Below are 27,472 nucleotides of genomic sequence, written 5' to 3'. Positions count from 1 at the left end.
CACACACACACACACACATTTTAATTATAATTAGGCTTTTGGTTTAATTTCAGATGTAAGCATGGACCAAGGCATAGATGTTGCAAACACTATGAAGATAACTGCATCTCTTATTGCATTAAAGTGAGTATATAAAATTATCTTCTTTATTAACCAGGGAAATATGTAGAGAAATAACTTACTGATTAAAATATAACTGCAAAGTAAATGGAGAAGTTGACAATAATTGCTATCATTCTTTGCATTTGTCTCAAAGAATAAGAAATTTGTGAGAAACGGGTAACAATTTAGCCTAATATTTACTTACCAGATATTTAATTAAATAATTTTTTAAATTTGCTTATTTAAAAATTAGTGTAAAACTTACGAAGTAGAAGGTGAAACAACAACAACAAAAAAGTCATTAAAATTTGTACTTTGTAACATATCCTCATTAGAGTACACACTAGAACGGGGCCCCTGGACTGTGTTGTATGCTAGCGGATCAGCAGTGCACATACACTGTGCACAGTTGGCTACAGTGGCATTGGGTGTTGGACTTGTAAAGCTGTTATATTTTTTAAGGCATGGAGGTAACTGGAGCATGCCCAGAGTTGCTCTACATTAAGAGAGTTAGCTGTGCCCACTGGCATAAATTCCTCACTCCCTAGTGTATTAGTGTCTTGGCATGCCTATCCCTGCCCACCCCATGCCTGTCATCTCCATCAGCACCAACTCTGGGAAGGAAGGTTTTTCATTTCAGTTAGTTTGGCACAGATGGCACCACCTGCTATAAGTTCTTCAGTGTTGGACCATACTGTAACAATTCTGATGCTTTTAAAGTTTATGTTCTTTCTTACTATGTCTTACAATTTCTTACTTACAATTTCCATGTAGTTCTGAGAAATGTCTTTGAAGAGGACACGTCAAAGTCTGATCTCCATTCAGTTAATAAGAGTTATATAGGACCCCAAAAGACAGCCTCCTGACAGTCACCCTAGAATGGAAGGATTGTATCACATTAGTGCTTCCAAATGGGAACCCCCAAGGCCTGCTGTTGATGGTACTATTTGCCTAAGCCAACACTCTACCCTTGAAGTACCCAAAGATATGACTAGGGGTCAGAGCAGTACAGTTGTGCAATGGTTTCTGATAACACTTCTTCCAAATCTGATTTCCTGACTACTTTTAAAGTGGCAAAAAAAACCCCAAAAAAACCCAAAAACCCATAAAAACATCATTACTGGCAGCCTCAGAGTCTGCCAGTTCTCAGAGAGTTATTATTCCCTCCACTGGACATAATTCTAGTTCAAGGGGGGATTTCAGTAGGGAGACCAAGAGAAGTATTCCAATTAAATCATAGGTATTTGAGAAATTTTAGGACGAGAGGAGGTAGTGTTAAAAAATAATGAGAAAGTTAGTGAGAACTACTAAGTAATGAAAAAAGTCTAGTCCTTCTTTCAAATGTGTACCAGTACGATAAACTTGGTAATTTATGTATAAAATGGAATATTATGTCCATGAATGTAAAATTTGGACACCTTTGGGTGACAAATTTGCACCACAAATATAGTAAAATATTTAGATAGTGCACCTCATTATTCCATGTATTCAGTTACACCATATGTGAAATTATATTTCCAAGTAAGTAATCATGAGTTACATTCCCCTCAGCTTACTATACTCCATTCACACTAACTTTTTGTTGGTTCCTCATACCTGCCATTCTCATGTTTGGCTTTGTGCTTTCTGCCCAAGGTGTCTGAAATGTTTTTCTTGTGCTAGCTCCTTCTCCTTTTTGTCTGTTTATATGTCACATCAGTAGCCTTCCCTTACCACTCAATCTAGTATAAGCTGCCCTGTTAATTTCTCTCCTAGTTGCCTATTTCCTTCATTACACTTACTGTAATCTGTAATTATTTTATGTTTATATGTTTACTTATTTTCTCTTCTTCTAATGAGCATGCGAGCTCCATGAAGGGACGAACTTTGTGTCTTCGTCGCTTGTTTATCCCCTGCATCTAGTGTAATGCTTGGCACATAAGAGGCATCCAGTGACTCTTTCCTGAGTACATGCAAGAGTGAATGGATGGAGGAATGAATGGGCTTCTTGAAAATAGCATGAAAAGATTGAACATGAGTGGCAACCCTTGAATCCTTCCTTATATCTCAGTATTATAAGATTATCAGTAAAAAAGTAAAAGTGTGAACATTTCATGCTTTAAACAAACACTTGACAGTTTCAATTAAGCAAATGCATGGTAATTCATACTAATTGATTGGACAATTTAATTTCCATGTTTTAACCAGGTATTAGGTAGTTTCAGGTAAATTAATGAATGTTTCTTCATAGTGATTCAGTGTTTTTCTAAAAAAGAAGGCTGCTTTCTGAAAGATAAAAACCTGACCTTTGGAACTTACCAGGCAAGCTCTGCTAAGGATGTAGACATTTTCCCACCCCAGTGGGGGTGAGAGAGGACGAGGATAGGAGACCAGTATTACAATGTATTGGTCCAATCATGTATAAAATACTATTGTTTTCTAAACATTTTGTTTTGTGCTAATTGGAATTTTTCAGTCTCTCAGTGTTTAGTGACATCTAAACTTCATTTTCCTAAAGACTGAAATGAAATTGACCAACATCAGTCATCCTCTCTGTCCAATTTGTTCTATAAATAGTTGCAGATAAGATGGAGAAATGTTGGCAGCAAATGTGGATTTGCAGCAGATTTGCTTTTTCAAGTTTTGTTGAGTACGCCTTAAAGCTCCCATTCCCTATAGATGCTTTAGCCCGACACATTTGAATACAGAAATAAAAACCTAGGTATAATTATTTCTTTTCCTGGGAAAGTCTTTTAAACTGATCATTTAAAAAGCTAATACCAAAGGTCTAAACAAATAAAAAAATTATTTTCCTGTGAAACGAATCCCTACTCATACTAATGAGAAAGAGGAGTTTTCTGTTAAAATTTACAAAAGGCTTTGGTTTTGTTAACTTTTTTTTTTTTGGAATTTCAGTGCTTTTGTTTTTAAAATTTAGATGTAGTTTAGGAATTATAAATCCTGATACTTGTTTAAAACTGTCAAGAAATGGAAGTTTGGTGCATAGACAAGCTTGGTCAGTGCTTGTGAAACTTTTTAAGTCTTTGTAAATCAAAGAAAGTATATTCACTGCAAGATTTCACCCTTATTTTTAAGGTAATTGCTTTAAAATTGAGGTTTTAAGGTTTAATTTCAAAAATGGCTGTGATATAAACTTGGGTTAAGTTTTGTTTGAGTTCTGCCTTGATCCTGAGACAGTAAAATTCATATCTATCAGACTTCAAAATTTTATTGTAAATCAAAATTTCCTCCCAATTTTCTCTAGGGTTTCATCAGAATGTTTAGCGTGGGATACTTGATCCAGTGCTGCCTCCGAATCCCCTCTGCATTTAGGCATCTGTTTACACAGCCATCCCGGCTGCTTTCCCTCTTCTACAATAAAGAAAACTTCCAGCTCGGAGCTTTTCTGGGCTCTTTTGTTAGTATATACAAGGTAAGGCTTTCAGAAGAGGAAAGAAAAATGGGAAACAAATGACATAGCTGTTGTTAGAATGAGATATGGCCTTAACTTATTTATAATCTTTTTAAATGCTTCTTTCTGTAGTAGTCATAAATATCTTAACATCACCAAATATACACAGTACTTGGGAACTGAGGTTGTGGAAATTTCTTCTTTTAAAATGTTATTTAATATGCTTGAAAGTGCTGACATGCTTGCATTTATACATATTAAAATTTTTCAGACTCGTTTTCTTTTTCTTCAATAAGGTTAGTCATTGAGAAAATACGAACTTTCAGACATTTCTAACATCAAAAGTGATATTAATATACCTGATCTATTTGTTTTTATGAAGTGTATTTACTGCCTGGTTTTAATTTAAACATATTTCAGACCCTTCTAGCTGATGTCAACACTTGATAGAATCAGTAAGGATTTTCGGTTGTAACTTATATAAGCAATGACTAATTTTCCCTCTTCCACTCACTCACTATTCCTACTACACTGTCTCAGATAACCAGAGTGAACCTTCTTCTACCCCTTTCTGTATGTTCTTATAAACGTACTCCTATGTGTAAAAGCACACGCCTAAACACACATGTAGGGATCATTCACAGTACAGTACTCTGCAACTTTAAATAATGGCCTTTTGTTGAATGAGAATCACTAATATGTAAATCATATTACTAATATCTAAAATTTAGATTCTTAATCTAAATATGGATTCTAAGTGGTAAAATGGGTTAACTAAGGTTGACCTGTGCATGCGTGCGCACGTGCGCACACACACAGTTGTTAAGCACAAAATGAATGCTGGGAAACTTGAACTCTGGCATTATTTTGGGTAAGATGGATATGTATCATTTTATAAACAAGTGTACTCATAAAAGGTAGGTATAGAGAAGACATTTTGAAATGGAAAGGTGAACAGGAGTGACAAACTACAGGTAAACTGTAGTTAATCACTTATGGAATATTTCTAATATTGAAAACAGTTTCAATATAGTTTGACCAGGAAGCATTACTAGTATCTTTGAATATACAAGAGTTAATAGGATAGAATATTGGTAATTATATATTTATATTCACATCCTTTTTCATTTCTCTTGTCATAGTGTTTGTATTTATTCTTAACATAAACTCTTAAATCTCTTAAATGTTTACGTGTAGATTATCTCCAACATTTTTAACCCAGATTGGTTATTCTCCACCATCCAGCATATCTCAAAGCATATATTTTGGTTTTTTGTTTGTTTGTTTTTATTTCTGTTTCTATGTATTTACTTAGGTTATACAGACGAATGGTATACAGACTAATGGTACAGACTAAGGAAAATACAACCAGGTCCGAAAATATCTTATAGGAAAATTTATACACTGTGTTCCAAAGCCATATATAATTAAAAAAAAATTATTAATGACATTAGCATCTTCATGAGATTGTAATTAAGAGAAGGACAGACAAACAAACCTTATTTCTTCTGTGTCTTCTTGGTAAACTGATCCTTTTTTTATTTTGTAATGTTCCTCTTTATCCCTGGTAATAGTCTTTGTTCTGAATATGTCTAGTAGTAATATAGCTACTTCAGCTTCCTTTTGATTATATTTGATAGTATATTGTTTCCATCCTTTTGCTTTAATTTTTCTGTGTCTTCAGTGTAAAAAGGTTGGTTTCTTTTAGACCACATATAGTTGGCTCTTACTTTTTTATTCAGTTTGATAATCTCTGTCTTTTAATTGGTATGCTTAGATACTATTTATATTTGATGTACTTATTGATATGGTTGAGTTTGAATTTACCTTCTTGTTAGTTGTTTTGTATTTGTTCCATTTTTTTGTTCCTTTTTTTTCTTTTTCTGCCTCTTTCTGGATTTTTAAAAGTATATTTTTAATTATTTTTATTTGTATTAATTTTTTGGTATTTTTTTGTATTCAAGTTAAGTATTGGCTTATCATTTATACCTTTTTTAAATTTAGCGATTGCCTTAACATTTTATAATAAACATTTTTAATTTATCAATGTTTTCAAGTAATATATCACTTATAGTGTAAGACTATTACAACACGATACTTCTGATTTCTCCTTTCCATTCTTTGTGCTATACATTTACCTTTTAATATGTTATAAATCTCACAATATGTTGTGAAGTCGGAAAACTTTTCCTATAAAGAGCCAAGTGGTAAATATTTTAAGCTTGTGGACTATATGGTCTCTGTCACAGCTACTCCTCTGCTGCTGTAGTGTGAAAGCAGTCGTAGACAATACATAATAAATGAGCATGGCTGTGTTCCAATACAATTTTACCATACTGCAATTAAAATTTTATATAATTTTCATGTCACAAAATACTATTATTATTTATTTTTATCCATTTAGAAGTGAGAAAAACATTGTTAGCTCACGAACCATATAAAAACAGGTGGCAGGCCAGATTGGGCTAGTGGGCCATAGTTGTAGGACCGCGGCTTTAGACAGTTAATTCATTTTTACAGCAGAAAAAGCATGTCTTCTAAATTTACCTTCATTTTACCATTTCCAGAGCTCTTCATTTCTTTTTAGAGATCTAAAGTTTTATCCGGTACCCCTTCTGCCTACAGAATCACCTTTAACGTTCTGGTAGTGAAGGCCTCAGGGGATGAATTTTCTCAGTTTTTGTCTGAGAAAGTCTTTATTTCACCTTCATATTAAAAAATATTATCTCTGGGAATAGAACTCCGGCTTGACAGATTTGTAGTTTATCCAGCTTTTTCTCCTTGTTAGAGTGGGAGTGATACTTTTTCCAGCATTCTACATGTACACAAAACTAGAATCCATGGATTCATTTTGAAAAATCATTACCATAAAAATATTATGGATAATTCTTGATAGTGTCTCTCCAAAACAGTAACTTTATTATAGGTTATTGTTTATAATTTTCCCGATCATGTATTCAGTTAGATTAATTTGCCTCCATGTTCAGCTAGTGACTCACTCATTACAGACATTACAGGCATTTTTTTCCTATGAAACAACTGAAGTCATTGTATTTTCTTCTTGATACAGGGGACTAGTTGCTTCCTGCGCTGGGTCAGAAACCTGGATGATGAACTGCATGCTATTATAGCTGGTAAGCAATGATTAAAAAACGAATTATTATTATTGCATCAATCAGTGGTAGGAATGAATCAGAAATAGTTTCGAAATTCATCTGATTTCTGTGTATCTTCCTTTCTCTGTAATAGAATCCCTACGGAGGCAGTAATCCAAACATTTTGTATTTGTGAAGTTTAACATGTCAAGGCACTCTTGCCATCTGGTGTTTTGAGTTGGCAATATAATGGCTTGGGTATCTGCCCTGCTACAGGCCAGAAATCCTAGGGAATGTAGCACAAAGGAACGTGAAGTCTTAAAATATTACCTAAGCAACTATATAATATTATAAGTGCAATTATATTAGATTTCTTAAAATATTCTGTTTTTGCCACTGGCAAGTGACATGTATTTTAATATACTATATTTTTTATTTTTTAGGAACTTAAATAATTTTATAAAAACAAAAACTAAAGAACATTTTCTACAAGTGCAATATATGTACTACTTAAGTTAAATAGACAATTTTTCAGTTATTAGTACTTTTCCTAATATTTGTATTCCAGGCCTCCTCCAACCTTGGTTTTCCATTTATAGAATGAAGCAGTACTGTGTGAAGAAGTGTAATGATGATAGCACTAAAAATAATTTGAGCTGTTGGAATAGATGAATAAATATTTCCACTTAAAGTTAGAAATGATACCAATAACCTTGAAAAAATTATTTTTGAAAATCATTATGTTTGGCAAGACCACTTTGTTTTTAAAGTTAAACTTAGAATGTAAAGTTTCTTATAATATGTATATCAGAACTGTGTGTTCTTAACCCTGACGGTCAGTTGTTTAAAAACATATGATGAGAACTCAGCCCATTTTAATGTCATCAAGTATATAACTGGCCTTGAATTTGATGTAGCAAAAGGCAATGCTGCAAATCAGTTCTTTCCTATTTAAGTGAATTAACTATTCCAAATGACTTAATAACAAGGACATACTTCAAGAGCTGATAAATTTTGCTTTATTTGTTTCAGGATTTTTGGCAGGAGTATCAATGATGTTTTATAAAAGCACAACAATTTCCATGTATTTAGCTTCCAAATTGGTGGAGGTAAGCAAATGTTTTTATTCCTGTACAGTTCTAAAGGAGTAGAGTTTTTAAAGTTGCTTTAGCAAAGAATATATATCCTAATTTTGAAAGCAGTTCTAATCCTATACAAGTATTCATGAAGTCAGTTCCCCTATCTTGTCTTCTTTCTTTGTGTTATTTTCAAATATACACAAATCTAGAAAGAGTAATGTAATTAACCCTCATGCACCCAATAATATAGTTTCAACTGTTAGCAATACTTGGCCAATCTCATTTCATCTATACTGCCCCAACCTCCCAAGTACTGAATTGTTTTAAAGCAAATCCCAGATTATAGCTATCATATAATTTCATCCATAAACAACTCAGGATAAAGACTCCTTAAAGGATAAGACTAAAGGATAAAGCCTCATTAAAAACAAACAAATCAACACCACCACCAAAATATAATCACGATACCATTATCATACATTAAGAAAAACTTAGTAGCTGTTTAATATTCCCATATATCCAATTAGAGCTTACTCATACATTTTCACTGCTTGTCTCACAAATGTCTTTTTGCAATGCCTTTGTTTTAACCAGGATCCAAAGTATTTTTTGGTTTATAATAGTTACCCCACCCCTTCGGTTTTTTTGCTCTTTCTTTTTTCCCCCTGCAATTTATTTGTTGAAAATCTAGGTCATTAGTTCTATGGAATTTTTCACATTCAGGGTTTTGCAGATTGCATCCTCACTATGGTGTTAACATGTTTCTTTAACTCATTGTTTCCTGTAAATTTAATTAGACCTAGAGCTTAAGCAAATTCAGGTTCAGCTTGGGGGGTGGGTGTTGCAGAAATACTTCATAGTTACTGTATGTGAATTCCTACTGCATCACATTAGGAAGCATAGAAATGTCTGGTTTTCTCTCTTTTTTTGTGATGCTAAGATTGATCAGTGCACTCGGTCTTGATAGAGCCAACATAAGGTTCCCCATTAGTATTTTACCTAATTGTTTTAGCAGCCATTAGTGATCATTGCCAGGAATTATTTCATTGAGAGTTGCAAAATGCTCATAGTCTAATATTACTGTTTCTTCTGCATTTATTAGTGGGAATTCTTCTAAAAAGAACTTTCCCTTTTCAACTCTTGGGTTACTCTGAAATAATTTATATACAAAGTCATAATAATATGCTTAATTACTTCCTTTTATTTACCAGCATTCAGAATGAGCCAGTCACTAGCATCCTGCAAAGCTGACATGAGTCTTTATTTTCAATTGTCATATGAAGTCATGAATTTTAACATATTTGATTTGTTTCAACCCATTGCATTCTTAAGCTCAAATTGCGCCATCTTTGTCCATGAGGGCCTCTTCAAGTTGACTCCTGTTTCTTTTTTACATAATGCCAGTACCTTTGATAGCTTACTTGTTTTGTGATGAAACAAGATATTCTAGGCTCATTTGGGATATTTCATGCCCCAGATAGAGAATCAATATTTTCTCCAATATCCCCTAGTTTCTTTTGGTGGGAAATGGTGTTTCAAGACTTCAGTGTGGGTGCTGGAGGTTTTTTGCTCCCAGTCTAGTCACTGTTTCTGGGCCTATCCAGTGAGCAGAACTAGAAAATCCTAACACACACCGCCCCCACCCCAACTCCAACCACCACCACCACCTTTATTTTTAGAGAAAGCGAAAATAATTAAGAACATATTGATATTACCAAGTCAAAGTTAAGATTATAGATTTTATTTAACTTGCTTGATTTTTTAAAATAGTATCTCACTGAAAATCTGTGTCCCTAATGACATTGGAGAATTAAGTATTTGCTTTATACAAGTGTGTGTGTGTGTGTGTGTGTGTGTGTGTGTGAGAGAGAGAGATAGAGAGAGAGATGGGGGGGGTTCCCCTCTTAGTACAATTGGAAGCCATTGGAGAGTTATAAGCATGGAAATAACATGATTTAATTCAGTTTTTAAGAGCATTCTGCCTATTATATGGAGAACAGACTAGAGGCAAGACTGGAAGCTGGGAGCAGTCTCAGGCAGAAGACAGTGGTTAGTGTCAGGACAGTAGCAGTCGAAATGGAGAGAAGTACACAGATTTTAGTGTATGTTTAGGAAGTAAAGTTGACAAAACTTGCTAATAGGAAAAGGAGAGTGAGACAAAGAAAATAACCCCTACGTAGCAAAAATATGTTCTTTCACACTGGGGGAATCCAATATTGAGATCTAGTTTGTAAAAGGTTTGTTTTACAGTTGCTTCCCTACATAGTTAGAGTTTTATAAGGCAATCAATGGTATTGCTCTGTTTCTTACATCAACAAGCCATATCTGATCTTGGCCAAAGAAACTGGTATATAAAGTATGCTTATGAGAACATTTTTAAATACAGGAAATTAGAAATTTAAGCTTACCATGTCCTTTGTAGAATTAATTACTATGGTGTAATAATAGGCAATCATTTTCCTATCATTGAAGTTAATTTTATATTAAAATGTTGTATTACTATATAATGAATACTAATTGAAAGTCAGCTGTATAGGCAACTTTTTTCTTGGAAAATTTATTTTATGTTCTTTATTTTATGAGCTACTCATGTCTTCTCGAACCTCCCACCATCCTATTATAACACCTTTCTCGTTTGGCCTTCTTTCCACTTTCTTTAAACTAGTTTTTAGTATTCCAGGGTTCCGGAAACCCAGTTTCCATGGATCATCCCATGTTCTATCCACGTAAATTAACTGGCTGCTCCCCCTATGTATTGTGTACTTGCACTCTGCATATTACCCCTGCTTTTTCTCGCTTATCTAGTTGTTAATCCTATGCCTCTTATAAGGCAACGCTATTAAAAGTGCGGTCAGCAGAATGAATGCTAGTCTATGAACTGTTACCAGTTGATGGCAAGATAAGTAGAGAAATTGAGAGTAAGCATTTGGAAACTTTTATTATATCTTGACAGAGTAATTTATAGTTTGAATATAATAGTGAATATTCAGTTCAATTTTGTGTTTTTTCTAATTTATTTTTTAGTAATTTTTATTATGAAAGTATCAAGTCATGACAATTGGATTTTTTTTTAAGTGTTTTTTTTACTATAGATTGTTTGGGAAGCATTACTCAAGAGTAGTCATTGCTGAAAGCCGGCCGAGTGGCTCAGTTGGTTAAGAGCTCACTCAAGAGTGCGAGCTCTGAGCAACAGTAGTTCGATTCCCGCCCAGAGCTGAGCTGCCAACAGGTGGCAGGATGGCTCAGTGAAAAAAAAGAGTAGTCATTTCTGAAATCCTCCAGAGTAGTTGCTCCTTCCTCTGGCGAGCCAAAAAAGATTTATTTATTATAAATTTATACACATGCACACACACACACACACACACACACACACACACACACACATTTTAATGAGATATATATATATATATATATATATATATATATATATATATATTCCAGAACCTCATCTGAGTGGTTAGTTATTTCTGTTATGTACTAACCATTTTTATTCATTTTCACATCCCTAGCTCCTAGCATAGTACCCAGCATATAGTTAAATTAACACCATTGAGTGTTGAATGAATGACTCTAACAGGGAATAGAGGACAGGAAATGAGCATTGTGCAAAAAGCGTTGGAAAATAAATGACATAAAAGAGGGAGAAATAAAGTGCTATTGAATTGTACAGAAAACTGTTATTACTGGGATTTGGGTGAGGGGCTAAGGGAAAGGGAAGGGCTGACACTTACTGCTGTTGTGGAAGATGCGACCTATGATTTGAGCTCAGAAACGATTGTTAGGATTTCGAAAGGTAGAAAAAAATAGTTGTAGATAGGGAGCGTACTGTTGAACTATATTGTTAATGCTATTTGAAGTTATTTTCTTTATAAATCTTTCACTATGCTTGTTTTGCAGACTATGTATTTTAAAGGCATTGAAGCAGGAAAAGTTCCCTATTTTCCCCATGCAGACACTATCATCTATTCCATCTCTACAGCAATTTGCTTCCAGGCAGTAAGTTATAGCTGTTTGAAATGAGAAATAGAATTATTTATGTTTCTAATGTACATTAAACCAATGGGGGGGAAATAAAGGCCTTGGAACATTTCTATTTACTACATTTTATGCCTTTTTTTTAGCAAGATAACTTGCAAGTTTCAAATCATTAAACATGTTAACTTAATGGGTCAGTTCATGTTTTATGAACACAACAATTTTTAGGTTTAATAGAGTGCAATTTTTATAGGTAAATTATTGCTGTAGTGCCTTAGCTAGAATGGTCCAATTTAATTATACTTCTTTTAGAAAAAAGATACCATGGGCATAAATAAGAATAATAGCATTTCCCCAGTATTACTCAGGCAACAAGGATAGAGGTAAAATCTAGTTGAATAGAAGCATTGTTCAGTCTCTTTAAATTCTGTCATCATCATTATTGATGTTAATGGTTTTGGGGCTGTTGCAAAGTTTTGGGGATAGCTTTTATTTGCCCTTTTCACAGTAATGCTGCCAGGTTGATACACTTAATAACTAGTTAAGTGCCAGCTGTCTAATGGGTATTCAGTTAATGCTTCCTAATAATAATGACACAGTTAACTCAATTATTGTTTCATAAGCAATATGCCTATTTGAAGGCCTATTTACAAAAAGTCTTGATAGTTATCAGCTTAAAAATAAATATATGTTTTGTTATTATTCTGATCACTGTCATTTTAAAGCTACAATGAGCAATAAAAATAGAGATAAAACTCCTCTATTGCCTAAGACTGCTGATAATATTTGCTATTTGCTAAAAGAAGTCTCAAATTGGATACTCTCATCTTAGGCTGTCATGGAAGTTCAGACCTTACGACCATCTTACTGGAAGTTCCTTTTAAGGCTCACCAAGGGCAAGTAAGTGACTGAGATGTTTTAACTGATCATAGAAAATAAGCAATTTCCATAAAAAAAATTTTGAATCACTTTGTCTCCTTGAGGAAATATTATTTTATTGGTAAAGCAGATATCTAGATAGAAATAAAATAAGACCAACTTAATAACATGGGGTATTCTTTTAATGAACATTATTTTGACTGTTTTTCCCAATATTATTTTAGATATTTTAAGTGTTCTAGATTAAAACTATATTGATTTGTAAGCTGCTAATCAGTTGCTACATAACATGCTTAGGTCTCAGTCCTTAAATCTTTGACCTCTTCTTTCTGATTAAAAATATTAAACAGTCATTAGAAATCATGCCTAAGCAATGAACTGATTTCTATTTGTAAAGATATTCTTTTGCCTGATAGTGTATGCATACTTTCCTTTGCTTTTATTATCATGTCTTTATTGTTGTTGTTGTTGTTAGCCTTTCCTGATCCTAAACTAATTCTTTGGGTGACAGCTAGACCTAATAGAAAGACCAGGAGTTTTGGAGCCTGACAGACCTAGGCTTGACTTCAGTTCTGATAGCTTTAGCTGGGTCACTGGTGGGAAAGTTGTTTGCCCTCACGAGCCTCAGTTTTTTTCTCTCTACCATGAATCAGTCATGTATACTTTGTATGGTTGTGGGAAAATTGAGATTTTTGTTGTAGCACTTAGTAGACCCTCAGTCAATTGTAGCTGCTGTTAATATTACTATCATTTATAGTAATAATAGCAAACAGTTGTATAGTACTTACTATGTCCCAGATATGGCTTTAAGATAGACACACACACACACACACACACACACACACACACACACACACCACCCAAATACATACATAAGTGTTTAATCCTTAAAATCACTCTATGAAATGTGTTCTATTAAAGCCCCAGTTTTACATATAAGGAAACTGCAGTGCACAGAGATGTTATATTGCTCTCCAGACTCACACAGCTAGCAAATAATGAGGCTGGGATATAAGCCAGGCAGTCTGGCTTCATAAGTTTTCTTCTTAGCCATGTCACCATGTATCCTTTATATAATTATTATTTAATTTGTTTCTTTGTCATTTCGTTTTTTGCACATTAATGAGTTTAACTAGTTGATTATTTTAGAAGGGAACTCACTCTGAAAAAAAACTAAAAAGGCTCTTGGAATAATGCTGGCCAATGACTCAAAACTAATTTCACTCTGCTATCTTTTCCTGAAAGGAAATGCTAGTGATTAGGCAGAGATACAGAGGGTCCATCCTGCACATTAGCTAAATACGTGTCTTAAAAATTTCTGTTTCTTAGGTTAGGTGATGGATAAAATGAGGGTGTGTCTTTACTCTTGTCTATTAAAAATTTGAAAATCTATATGCTGTTTGCCTTTTAATCACTAAATTTTTGCATATTTGATGTATTTTGATTGTGCGGCATTAAAATGTCAATTATGAGAGAAATTACATTTAATACCTTTGCTTCATTGGTAAATGTTAGCTCCTTCATTGTTTTTTTAGTTTCTTGTGATTTCATTCATCAGAAAAATTATAATGAATGTATTTTTCTATTTGACACTATTGGAAAGGGTTTGACGTTTCAGGTCTGGGGATTATTATTTCTTTAAAGAAAATATGAGACAGTGAGTCTTGAGGAAGAGTATCAGAGTGACTTTTGCATCTGCCATTGAGTCTTTTGCCATGTCAGCCTTTTCTGTTTTCCATCCCATGAAAAATAAGTCAAATAGAGTGAATCATTGTATCCTATAAACTTCAATTAAATACTTGTTCACTATGTCCTCTGTTTTACAGATTTGCTGTCATGAACCGAAAAGTCCTTGATGTTTTTGGTACTGGTGCATCTAAACACTTTCAGGATTTTATCCCTAGGTTGGATCCAAGATATACAACTGTAACACCAGAGTTGCCCATTGAGTTTTCTTGAAGATGACTGTAATTTATTAATGTTTCTTAATGTTTCATTATTTTATCCTGAAGAGTTAATTATGTTGAACACAAAGAAGGGGGCCCGAGCTTGAACTTCAGTGTTATTTCAATGAGAGATACTCTTTTTTTGTTTGTTTTTCTTACCAATCCGAAATACAGAAGCTTTCTAGGAAGGTGTTGCTTAATAATTAAGCTCCCTCTGTAGCCAGAATCTGATTCTATACTGATTCTATATCACTGTAGTGGTTGACATTATGATATATTATTGATTAAATTATGTCCACAAGCAATATTAAATAATCTATGTAAAAAATAAGAGTATACTTAAAATTACTTTAAAAGATGTTTTAGTTCATTCCAATATAATTCTTGGTTAAAACTAAGAATATTTCTACATTTTAGGATACAAAAAGGATCACGGGTACATGGATTTGGTCTGTATTTTTTTTTAACTTTGGAATTGGTAACCTTAGTAGTGACATGTTATGCATATGAAGTAACTCTTCACAGACATGCTGCTTTAGTAGAGAGCGATGTAATTGTAGAAAGCGGCCATTCTTACTTCAGGGATGCAAAGGCGGGTTTCATACTGTTTGCATAAATGCCGTGGTAGCCATGCTCTTCTTCCACTGACACCATCATCTCTATCATGATCCACTGGACCACGTGGCAGCCCAGTGAACCTGTGCACTAATGGCAGGTTAGGTACAAATGGAAATAGACATATCTGATAAAGTTGAAATGTATGTTTTAATCTTTTACAGAAGCGTTACACTTGAATATTTAAAAGCAAATGAAGTTACTTTTAAACCTCCTGTAGCTTTATGATGTTTGTTTTCATTTGTAAGGACTGGGTTTTTCATAGCTAAGTTTGTATGCCATTACTGATTTAGAAGGGATCAAAATTCTACGGAACAAAAGTAGTTTGGGCAGGTTTGGCAGTTTGTTTCCTCCCAACTGTTTCACCTATACAATGGATGCTTTACAACTAAAAACCATGTAAAAATCTGGTAGTTGTTAAAAAATCCATTACATCACTAAATGGATTCAGGTTCATCTAGGCTCTTTTCAAAAAAAAAATCATTGTGACCATTTTTACTCCTATTAGAAGAAAGTAGTGATGAAATATAGTCACTACTGATTATGAGTTAGTTCAGGACAGCTGTGATGGAAATATGATCACTCTTTAGAATTTTTCAGGGAAAAGTCACACTTTTCTAAGTTAATCAAAGGCTTAAGTGGCTGTGATGTCTACAGTTAATGTTACATGTAGTGATGATGGTATATTTTTTAATAGTTTTATGGCTGAAAAGTTTTTGGCCATTGTAAGTTAATTACGCAGTAGAACTTGTGCTGCAACAAGAATTATAACCCAGACTTTGGAAATGCTTAATCCTCCATCTTCAATTTCATCAAGCCTTGTATACTTATGTTTACATGTAATACTATCCTTGGTTGTTATGGAAATTTCAAACCCAACAAAAAGACGGACTCTGGTACCGTGGTAATAGAGAGAACCACTTTAATTTGGTCAAAATTTTGCATTGTGATTAACTTTTTAGAATTGACTTGTCTATTAGGCAGTATTGTTAAAGGATCATTTTGGTTTCAGACTTCAAAATTGATGAATAAATCACATTTTAAGTTTTTATTCACTGGAATCAAAATGAGAATTTGTACTTTGTTTACTTTTAAAAATGAAGTGTGACAGCAGTGTAGAAAGCACTGCTACCCGCACCTCATTTTCTCTATTTAGAAAATTATGTTTATAGCGTTTTCCTGTCAGGTAAAAAGAAAAAACACTTAATCCATAAGTTATTGTTTTCATTGACATTAAGACTATGATATTGAGAGACAAATTCTACTGAAATTTGATGAGATTGGTAAAATTTTACTGGTTAAAATGTGCATTTCTATGATTTACCTTTATATTTCTTTATTTTACAAACTACAGTCATCAATTTTTTTAAAATATGAAATGTAAAAATAACCATCATGAAGCAGAATACAATGAATGTATATATAAGCTATACAATGAATGTATAGCTTGAATGAATAGATGACTAATTTGCAGTGGTGAATTGAGAAGTCCAATTTGATTTCATTGGGACAGATTGCAAGTGTAGTTGTTTGAGCAAACACAAAGAAACCGTGTTTGTTTGCGTTCTCGAAGACAATCATAATGATTATCTCTCTACCTCTAAGTAATCAGGTATTGATTGACAACTTGGCATCATAAATAAAGTCAAATAGATGTCTCCATTCCAAAACATGTTTTTAGTCCATTTATGCTCTGAAGAAATCCCGCCTATGGTAAGTTTCCACCCGAACTGATTGTATTAAACATTAACATGCCCCCCCTTGGTTCTTCTTACATCTTTACTGGAAAATAGTGCATTGGGGTTATTAGTAGTAGTATGGTTGTTTCATTGCTATTTCCTGTATTAATAAAATCCTAGAGTTAGTACCAACCAAGTAAAGACTGAAGTTGCAAGACAACAAATTGTCTCAAATCAGTTGGATTCTTACCAGTTTTTTATCAGAGCACTTTAGTCCATTTTATTACTCATTCTGAAATAAAACTTTTGATTCAGTTATATTTTTCACAAATTCTATGGTTACTTCTGTAACTTTTTTCTTGATCTATTGTTGTCACTCACTTGATACCTGGTTTATTTTTTGCCTTCATTTGCTGTTTAATCAGTTATTTAATTTAGAATTTTATCTTTTTATTTTTTGTTGTCAGATTTTATAATTTCCTTTTTTCTAGAATGAACATCTTTTGTGATGAAACCTAAATTGGTCAGTTGTCACACAGCATTTTCTTGTTGAGCTTGAGTATTTGTCTCCTGCGGTTTGTGTCTAGGCTAACATTTGATTTAGTTGTTAAAGCTGACAAAATTGCTTCTGTTTGTATTGTCACATCCCTGAGTTTCTGAGCCCTCTGCCAATACATAGTTAGTGGGAATTAATTTCCTTTACTCTCAAGGAGCTCCATCCATTTGCTTGTCACATCCTCCTCAAGGTGGTGGTCAGAAGCCCCCCTGCAGGGCCAGAGGGGATGCACCCCCTGGGAGCAGAGCCCTGCTGCCCTCGAATCTGAGAAGCCACCAAGTCCACAGCATCCTTGAATTCTCTCTGTGGTTTGTTTTTATTTGTATAAGTAGAAAGTAGTTTGACAGAGGAACAAAATCATTTTTACGCAGATGGTGTTTTGCTCCACAAAGACAAGTGTCCCTTTCTGAATTGTGACCCTGCTAAGATATCTGATCAACTTTATCTCCCCAACACCTTGACCTATTGCTACTTATCTCCTCAATATTCACTTTCAGGTAGAGAATTTTTGTAACTGAAAATGAGTGACCAGAAAAAAACATTAGAAAAATGAATAAGAAATGAATATTTTTGTAGGGCTTGGCAGAAACTGCGATGAGTAGAAAGGTTTGCTTGATCATGAACGCCTAGGAGATTGCCCTTACAATTGCATTCACACTGTGCCTTCCTTTTTATAGCCTTTTTCTGTTGGTGAATCCTTCTTGTGGAATTAGCGGAAGGGAGTGTCAGGGCCTGAGGTGACCCTGAGATCAGAGGGGCGCACTTGGATCCTGGGGCTGTGTGGTACTTCCCTCAAGATAGGATATGGGGACCTCAGGGTTGAGGCTGTGTTTCTTTTTCAAGCTGTACCCTCAGGTACCTTTGTAATAGCTCTGTGGTGTGAAAAGGGTAACTCACTACAAAGCATAACATTCTAATTGTGTCAGAAGACCCCAGGCTATAGGCCATAGGATGGGCCCTGCTCTTGTCACACAACATGCCAGCCTCAACATCCCTCCATGGCTGGGAGGTCCAGGCTTCCACAGGTGGACCTGGGCACCTGCATTGGCTGAAGTCACCCAATACTGTTACTTTCCTCTATCCCTTCATTTGGACCAGACAATTTCTGAGGCCTATTTCCTCAATATCTAGTAAACTTTTCTTAGTCATCAGTCAGTCCCTTAAGTAAATTTTCTTTTCAGATTATTTTGGTCACACAAGAGGACCCTGTGGCTATAGAGAGGGATTGGTGCCAGAGGTCTAAAAAGGTTTACAGCATGAGGTAATCCTGTTGCTGGTCATTGTGGGATAAGATACCAAAAGGAATAGGTGAGAAGGGACTATAAACACATTTCAAGTCTAACTTCTTCCCTCCTATTTCTTTCTTTACCTCCCCATCCCTGTGTTTTCCTACCATACCACATCTTTGCTGTTTATTTCTTCAGTGTGAGTTCTCCAGGGAGGGGGCGGGGGAAGCTTATTTTCTTGTTTGCTTCAGGGAAAACTGGAGGTGAAACATAAGCATCTTGGTCAGGTAAGAGCCGGAAGGAAAGTTGTTGAATCTGTAAGACAAAGAGGTAACATCTCTTTTTCTCCTTTCTCCTCAGAAGTGAGCCAAGAGGGATGGATTCATTCAAAGTGGGGATATTTAGAGTCATGTCCCAGGGACATATGGGACAACTGTACACTCTCAAACTTCGCATGGTGAAGGTACACAGTCTGTAAAGGGTGAGGAAAGGGGATTTTTCTCAGCATTATGAAAGTAGGGGCCATGTCTGCAAGTTTTATTAGAACTAGAAACCTGACTGGGGCCAGTGGTCAAACTAGGCATTGACCAACAAAGTCAGCCTCCTCAATATTCACTTTGCCCAGGTACTCAGTGTTTGTGGCGTGAGTGATTGAATGACCTGTGATGCTTAAGAAAAGATGGCAGTCGTTTCCTCATTAAGTTGGAAATGTGTTGAGAGGTTTTATATGAATGAAGTTTTTGACTTCCTCCCTTTGAACTTTAATTTTTTTAATGTAGGTAAAATCTGCAAAACTACAGGAATTCAATGGTATCTAAATCTGAGTCTGCAGTTTTTGAAAGCCTGTCCTTCTCAGGAGTAGCAGTAAGGTTCTCTTTCGACCTATGAGAGGAGAATAAATAAATCTACAAAAGTAGAGTATACTTGAATCAGCTGAGCATCTTTTTTATTATTATTATTATTATTATTATTATTATTATTATTATTACTAGAACTCTTCCTATAACTTGGATTAAAGTTCAAAACTGGGATTGGGGTCATTGTTAATTGCTCAGCTAATGGCCATTATCCTCCTTCCTTGCTGATAGAACACTGATTTTGTTTAAAGCAGCAAGATGCTCACCCCTAGTGTATGGATTTTAATTTTTCTAGGCCTTTCATGTCACTCCTTCCTTGTTGTCCAGATATTTCCCCAACCTTTCCTCTAAAAATGACCGTATGACTTAGTTTGGGCCAATAAGATGTAATGGAAAATCTGGGAAACTCTTGGGAAATGTTTTCTTCCCTGATTAAAGGGAATCTTTTAGCTCCTTCCTTTTTTTTATTTTTTTTTTCCTTGTTCAGAACACTTGTTAATGGCATCTGGATCTGTGGCAACAATCTTGCAAATATGAGGTGAAAAGTACAAAGATGAAAAACCACCATGTTAAAGATGTCAGATCAGAAAAATGGAAAGAACCTGCCTCCCAGATGACATTCTTGAGCCACTGAATTAATGCCAGTAACCACATACCTCAGAGCGGTTTTAGAAAACAAACCTCCATAGCTTAAGGCTCTATTAGTCAAGGATTCTGTTACTTTCAGCTCAAAACATTTCTAATTGACACATTCCATTCCCATATAGATCAGGCCTCAGATTCATTTCCCATTGTGTGCTTCCCTCGATTTGAACGCTCGCTTTTCCTCCCCTCCTCTACTTCTGCATGTATCCTGAACTATCCAGTAATCTCCTCTCTGAAGGGTTTGCTCATCTTTTATCTCTGTCTTCCCGATAGTTCGCTAATACCGCCTACAAAACATATTCTGTTTGATTCTGAGTAGCTGTGTACCCACCTGTGGCTTCTTTAGATTGTGGTATATATTTGAAGGGCAAAGAACACAGCTTATCCCCCATCTCAGTGCCTAAATCAGGGCTTTGTATGGGGTGGGCAGGAGTGGAGTTAGGGTGGGGAGTGGTGGTCTCAACAACTACCTGTTGAATACATGCTAACTTGTTGGCATCTGCAGCCCAACAGCATACCCTGTCCCGCTCTATAAAAGTCTGGAAAATATTATCCTTACAAATGATTTTGTAAATACTCCAGGAAATTGGCCTCTACTACATTTCCAGCAGCAATTGGAGCCAGTTTGGCTTCAGGTCTTGGAGAAATGATTTGTCATCTATTTCATTTGTTTGCTTTTTCCTGACAGAGTTGGAATTCTGGATTGTTCCCCACTTAATAAACTGCCAAATCCAAACCAGAAGTAGACAGAGCAGGACACAAGGCTCTTCTCACTCATTTTCACAGGATAAAAACTCACAGGCAGTTGTCCTAGAATTACACTTTATGTTTTGTTTTTCAATAGCCTGTTATGATTATGATTATGATTATTTTTTTCCTGTAATAGAGAGGATCTTAGATATTTGAGAAGAGAAGGCTTAGGATGATTCTTATCAATACAAGCAAGGCCCTAACAAATAGCTTCTTCTGATGCTTATTTTTTGGAGGGAAAAGAAGGAAACTATAGTGTTTGAGGTGCCTTTGATAAGTAGTAAATTGCTTACATCACATTCAAACCTCACAGACTATGAGGTAGATATTATTAGTTCTGTTGTACCAGTGAGAGAACTGGGAATGAAAGAGGCTGGTAATTTGTCCAAAGCTATACAGGAATTTGAGCTCAGATCTCCAGAAGTTGAAACTTTTTTATTTTTTTCCCTCCCCTCAGACCATAATAAGAAGTAACATCTTCACTCCGTTTTGTTAAAAGTATTCATATAATATTGTATTAAAAATCTTGCCTCCAAAAATGATTTTGACATTTCAGCTCAGCTAGAAGAACAGGAATTGGAATTACCTTCTCACTTGAAAAAAACAAATTCCCAAAATGATAATGTATATAAAGCAACAGTTTCCAGACACTGGATATCAAGCAGTGTAGTGCAATGATCCCTGAGAGAAGGAACAAATGAGTTGAGTCCTGTGATTGCTCCAGGTAATGCCTGGAGAGAGATTCCAGATTGCAGCTCAGAAGGAGCACCAGAGCGGAGCCCGGAGGTCTCCCTGAGTTGAGAAGACAGACCTGGGAGTCCAGGGAGGTCACAGAGAAGTGAGCTGCACAGAAAGAAAGACTTGAGACCTCAAAAGGGTCCCCCTTGAGGCCGGCGCTGAGTACTTCTGTATGCATGAGAGGAAACTATTGAGGCTGGAGAAAGAACCACCTGAAAGGATCAGAGGGAGCAATCACTGAAGTTCACACAAGGCAATTAATAGTTTGTGTTCCTGCTAACCAGAGTAGAAAACTTTGTAATTCAAAGGGCACTGGATGGGAAAGTCTGAAACGTAATGCTTCAGTGGGAGGGCAAAATTAACCCTGGACTAAAGGCTCAAAAATATAATTTAAGTAATTGTCTCCTAGAACAAAGTACAAGACTATAGGGTTATACCTATATTGAGTACACAGGGTAGAATTCAAAATGACATCCAATAAAAAAATGGCCAGATGGTTAAATAGCCAGAAAATACAACCCATAAGACAAAGGGGGTGGGGGGGGGATGGGAGGGGGGACAAACCTAAAAATTAAACAAATAACACGATCATTACTTGTACAAAAGGACATTGCAACTAAATGCAATGTAGTCAAGGTAGTGGTCAAGAAGTAGAGAGGAGATTGAGCATGTTAAGCAGAGGCATAGAAGATATAAAAAGGACAAGAAAGTAATTCGAAAGTTGAAAATTACATCTGAGATTAAAAAAAAAACAAAAACAACAACTGGGTGGTATTAAGAGTGGGTTAGACAGCAAAAGAAGAGATTATAGAACTTGAAGATCTAGCAGTAGAAACTATCCCAAGCTATTCAGAATGAAACATGATTGGAAAAAAAATAAAAACTGTACAGAGCTTCCATAAACTGTGGATCACTTCAGGCAGCCTGATAAACATATAATTGGAGTCCTCAAAGGAGATGGATGGTATGAGTGTAAGGAGGGAAAGGGTGCTGAAAAATATTTTTGTGTTTTCATCATAATTCAGTCATTTGAAGATATAATGGCTGCCATTTTTTCCAATTTGATGATCCAAGAGGCTCAATGAACTCCAAGGACAAGGAACATGAAGAAAATGCCACCAAGGCCCATCTTAATCAAATTGCTTTAAACCAGTGATAAAAATAAAAGAAGATTTTATTTTCTTATAAATAAAATATTATCCTTACATAAGGGGGGAGCACATGTTACTTACAGAGGAGTAATTCAAATAAAAATGACAGGAAACTTCTCATTGAAAACAGTGGAAACCAGAAGACAATGGTGCAACATTTTTAGTAAAAGGAACAAAATAAAATAAAAACTTGTCAATCTTGAATTCCATATTAAATGAAGATCTCTTAAACAAAAGGCAAAATAAATATATATTTTTAAATATCCAAAAGCTGAATGAATATATTACTAGCAGACCTACACTACAAGAACTGTTTTTAAAAGTCAAACAGATATAAAATAATGCTGTGTGGAAATATGGTAAATATGTGGATAAATATGAAAACCTTTTTTTGTTATTTTTAAACTTCTTTAAAAGATAATTGACTGCTGAAAGAAAAAATAGTAACAGTTTATGTTTGAAACACATGTCTAAGTAAAATATAATTACGCAAGAGTTTAGGAAGGGGAAAATGGAGATGTACTATGCTGATATTCTTATACTATATGAAGTATAATATTACTTGAAGAAAAACTGCGAAAAGTCAAAGATGTATAATATAAACCCTAAAGTAATTCCTCTCCCCTCCAAAAAAATGTTATACCTAATAACCAACGACTATATATATATATATATATACACACACACACACACACACACAGACACACACACACACACACAATGGAATCAATTAATATTCAGTTAATGCAAAAGGAAAAAAATGAGGGGAAAGGGGACAAAGATAAAACATAAAGCAAATAGCAAGCTAATAGAGTTAAGGCTAACCATATCAATAATCACATTGTAAATTATCTAAACACCTAAAGGCAGAGATTGTCACATTGCATAAAAGAAGGGTAGACAACTATATGCTGCTCTCTCAAAACACTTTAAATATAAAGACACTAGGTTTAAATTAAAAGTATCGAGAAAGCTATAGTAACAATAAAGAAAGTAGATTATAGTATTTCAGAAGTTGAGAACATTCACAAGATTAAGGATTAAGATGGCTGTTTGTAATGATAAACGTGTAAGATTAACAGGAAATTACAATTCTAAAAATTTATGTGCATAATAACTTCTAAATGCTTGAGGAAAAGACATAGAATGACACAGAAATAACCAACCCACAAATAGAGTTGGATATTTCAACACCTTCAATAATTAATAAAACATGTAGGCAGAAAATCAGCAAGTATTTAGAAGACTTGAAATCCATTATCAGCCATCTTGACTTAACTGACCTTTATAGAGCATTCCACCCAACAACAGCACAATACACATTCTTTTCGTGTGCATTCAGAACATTTCCAATAGAGACCATATTCTGGGCTACAAAGAAGGTCACAGTATATAAAGGGTTCAGATCATGCAAAGTATATTCTCTGGCAAAAGAAAAATTAGAAATCAATAGCAGAGATCTGGAAACTCCCCAAGTATTTGGAAACTAAACAACATGCATCTAATGAAGAAATAAAAATAAATTAAAACTATATTGAATGAAAATGAAAACACAATATATTGAAATTTATTAGATACAGATAAGGCACTACTTAGAGAAAATTTATAACACTAGCTGTCTATATTAAAATAGAAGAAAATTCTCAAATCAATGATTTCAACTTTCACCTTCAATAACCAGGAAAAAAAAATCAAAATAATCACAAGTAGAAAGTAATAAGGATAAGATTAGAAATCAATGAAATCAAAAGCTGTGTCTTTGAGAAAACTCAATAAAATTGCTAAACTTCTAGCCAAATAAATTGGAAAAAATACAAGACTGTCGGTAATAAGAGAGATGGCATCACTACACATTCTTCAGAAATTAAAAGTATAATCACTGACAAACAACTTCATGCCAATAAATTTGACAATTTAGATGAAATGGACAAACTTCTTGATAGATACAAACTCATACAAAAAGAACTATTTAATCTGAATAGTGCTGTGTCTATTAAAGAAATGGAATTTTTAGTTAAAAGCCCTCCCACAAACAAAATTCTAGTACCATCTATGTTCACTGGTGAGTTCCATGAAACATCTACAGAAGAAATACCAATTATATACACACTTTTCATAAAATTAAAGAGGGAAAAATTTCCATTTCATTCTATAAGGCCAGCATTTTCCTGATATCAAAAGCAAGCAAGGAAATTACAAGGGGAAAACACAAATCCCTTCTGAACATAAAGACAGAAATTTTTAAATTTTAGCAAAGTGAATAATACATAAAAAGCTAATGCATCATGACTAAGTGGGATTTATCTTAGGAGTGCAAGGTTGATTTAACAATGGGAAAGCAATATAATTCATCATATTAACCCACTGAAAAAGAAAACCCATATGATCATCTCAATAAAACCAGAAAAAGCATTGAACAAAATCTAACCATTTCTCATAACTCAGCAAACTAGGAATAGGAGGGAATTTCCTCAAACTTGGAATACAAAGAAATTTTATAATGAGCATCTACAAAAATTCCTACAGCTAACATGCTTAATTGTGAATGACAATGCTCTCTCTAATAGCAACAAAGCAAGAAGGCCCTGCTCTCACCACCCACTTCTATTCAACATTGTACTTGAGGCTCTAGCCATTGCGATATGATATGAAAAAGAAAGTCATTCAATTGGAAAATAGTAAGTAATGTTTTTAATGGCAGACAGCATGCTTGTCTATGTAGAAAATCATATGAAATTATAAAAAAAGTTAGAATTGATAAGTGATTTTGGCAAGCCGATTCTAAAATGTATATAGAAATACAAAAAGATATAAAATGGCCAAAACTTTCAAAAAGAACAAAGTTAGGGGACTTATACTACTTGATTTCAAGACTTAACAAAGCTACCATAAGCAAGATACTCTAGTATTGGTATAAAGATAGACAAATAGATCAATCAAACATGATACAGAATCCAGAAATCAACCTAGACATCTTTAGATAATTGATTTTTGGCAAAGACGCCATGATAATTCAATGGGGAAATATCTTCAACAGATGTGCTGAAACAATTGGCTAGCCATGTGTAAAAATCAAAAACCACACACACAAAAACATTTGACCCTTGTTTTTAAAAATTAATTAAAAATGTATCATAGACTTAAGTATGAAACCTAAAACTATAAAACTTCTGGAAGAAAAAATAAGACAAAAGTCTTTGTGACCTTGAGTTAGGCAAAGATTCCTTAAGATACCAAAGGTAAAGTGCATAAATGAAAACTTTGATAAATTGGAGTTCATCAAAATATAAAACTTTGGCTCATTAAAAGATACTTTTTAAGAGAATTAAAAGACAACCCACATACTGGGAAAAAGTATTTGCAAATCACATATACAACAATATATAAAGAAATCTTGAAACTCAGTAGGGAGATCAACGTCTGGTATGACTGCGTAAACAGCTCTCTTGACTTGCTCTCCAGTGAAAATTATTTTTAAACTTTCAACCATTTAAAACCTCTGGAAATAGACCTAAGGACAAATAGTAAATGAAGAAACATTTATTTAAGAAAATCTATGAAAATTCAAGAAGAAAGGTGAATTTTACTTTGAATAAGAGAAGTGAATCTTACTTTCAATAAGAAAGTCTCTATTTGAACTGAGACTGCCCTCACCCTCTCTCTTCCCAGCTCAGCAAAGTGGAGACTTCACTTCAGACTGCTTTCTCCAAGAACATAGGGCCCTTTTTTTCCTAGCTCCCAGCCAGAAGGCTTTGTTCCAGGAATAGCAGGATTTAGCGGTTCTCATCCTGCCCCAACTGTCTGTTGCTGAGGCTAAGTCCCAGACAATTGCAGTTGAGATGTTGGCTCTCCCTTCTACCCCACCCCCACTCTTGGAATGAGGGCTCTGCCTTGGGTGCAGTATGCTGAGAATACTGAGGCCCTGATAGCCTTTTTTCCATCTGCTCTCCCCACCCTCACTGATCACTTAGCTGATAGCATGGAAGTGTCATTCCAAGAGAAGTTTGCCATTGTCCCCACTCCCAGCTTCAGTTGGGGAAAGGTGCAAGGGAACCCTCTAAGTACTGCTGTCATCCTAGGGTCCCTGGACATATCCAAAGCTGCACCTCCCTGAGGAGCATCACCGGAAGCTTAACATTGTGGAGGAGAAATAAACTTCACTGTAAATAACTCAGCCAGTCACTAAACAAACAAACAGGTAAGACCAACACGCCCTGGAGGAGGGGAGGAGTCCATTACTCAGAGTTGCTACAAAATATTATCTAAAATGTCCAGTTTCCAGTAAAAATTTATTAGGCATGCAAAGAAACAGGAAAGTAACCCATACATTGGAAAGAACAAACAGGCAACAAACTGCTTATGATAGTGACCAGGTATCAGACTTAATAGGAAAACATTTCAAAGTAGCCCTTATAAATATGTTCACAGTAAAGGAAAACTTGATTAAAAGGAGGAAAAGAAGATATGATGACAAGGTCGCATCAAATAGAGAATACCAAAGAGAATTGTTTTTTTTAAGGAATCAAATGGAAATTCTGGAGTTGAAAAGCACAATAACTAAAATTAAAATTTCACTGGAGAAACCCAGCAATATACAGTTGATACTTCAACAACGCAGAGGTTTGGGAGACTGACCTGTACGTATAACTACAGTTGGCCCTCTGCACATACAGGTTTTCAACTGTGGAATTTACCCTTGAACAACACTAGTTTGAACTGCGTGGGCCAAAGTGTGGTCAGTTGAAAAAAGTCGGCATATAAGTGGACCCATGCAGTTCAAGCCTGTGT

General features: G+C 34.8%; 1 protein-coding gene across 6 annotated transcripts in view; it reads left to right on the top strand.

Annotated features, from left to right (window-relative positions):
* Positions 1-27,472, top strand: part of TMEM135 (transmembrane protein 135) — a 307,887-nt gene that overhangs the window by 204,022 nt on the left and 76,393 nt on the right. For 4 of the 6 annotated variants that reach the window (XM_019643514.1, XM_019643512.1, XM_019643509.1 and 1 more), the window contains 7 exons: positions 54-123; positions 3,347-3,514; positions 6,564-6,627; positions 7,621-7,697; positions 11,565-11,663; positions 12,475-12,542; positions 14,348-19,024. In XM_019643514.1, coding sequence (XP_019499059.1) covers positions 54-123; positions 3,347-3,514; positions 6,564-6,627; positions 7,621-7,697; positions 11,565-11,663; positions 12,475-12,542; positions 14,348-14,480 — 679 coding nt within the window. In that variant the 3' untranslated portion in view covers positions 14,481-19,024. Of the gene's footprint in view, positions 1-53; positions 124-3,346; positions 3,515-6,563; positions 6,628-7,620; positions 7,698-11,564; positions 11,664-12,474; positions 12,543-14,347; positions 19,025-26,763; positions 26,883-27,472 lie in introns of all 6 variants that reach the window. The other 2 variants (XM_019643510.1, XM_019643511.1) reach the window with 2 other exon arrangements.

The sequence above is a fragment of the Hipposideros armiger genome, unplaced genomic scaffold, assembly GCF_001890085.2.
Source record: "Hipposideros armiger isolate ML-2016 unplaced genomic scaffold, ASM189008v1 scaffold_79, whole genome shotgun sequence".
Classification (NCBI taxonomy): Eukaryota; Metazoa; Chordata; class Mammalia; order Chiroptera; family Hipposideridae; genus Hipposideros; species Hipposideros armiger.
This window is presented reverse-complemented; position numbering and strand designations above follow the sequence as displayed.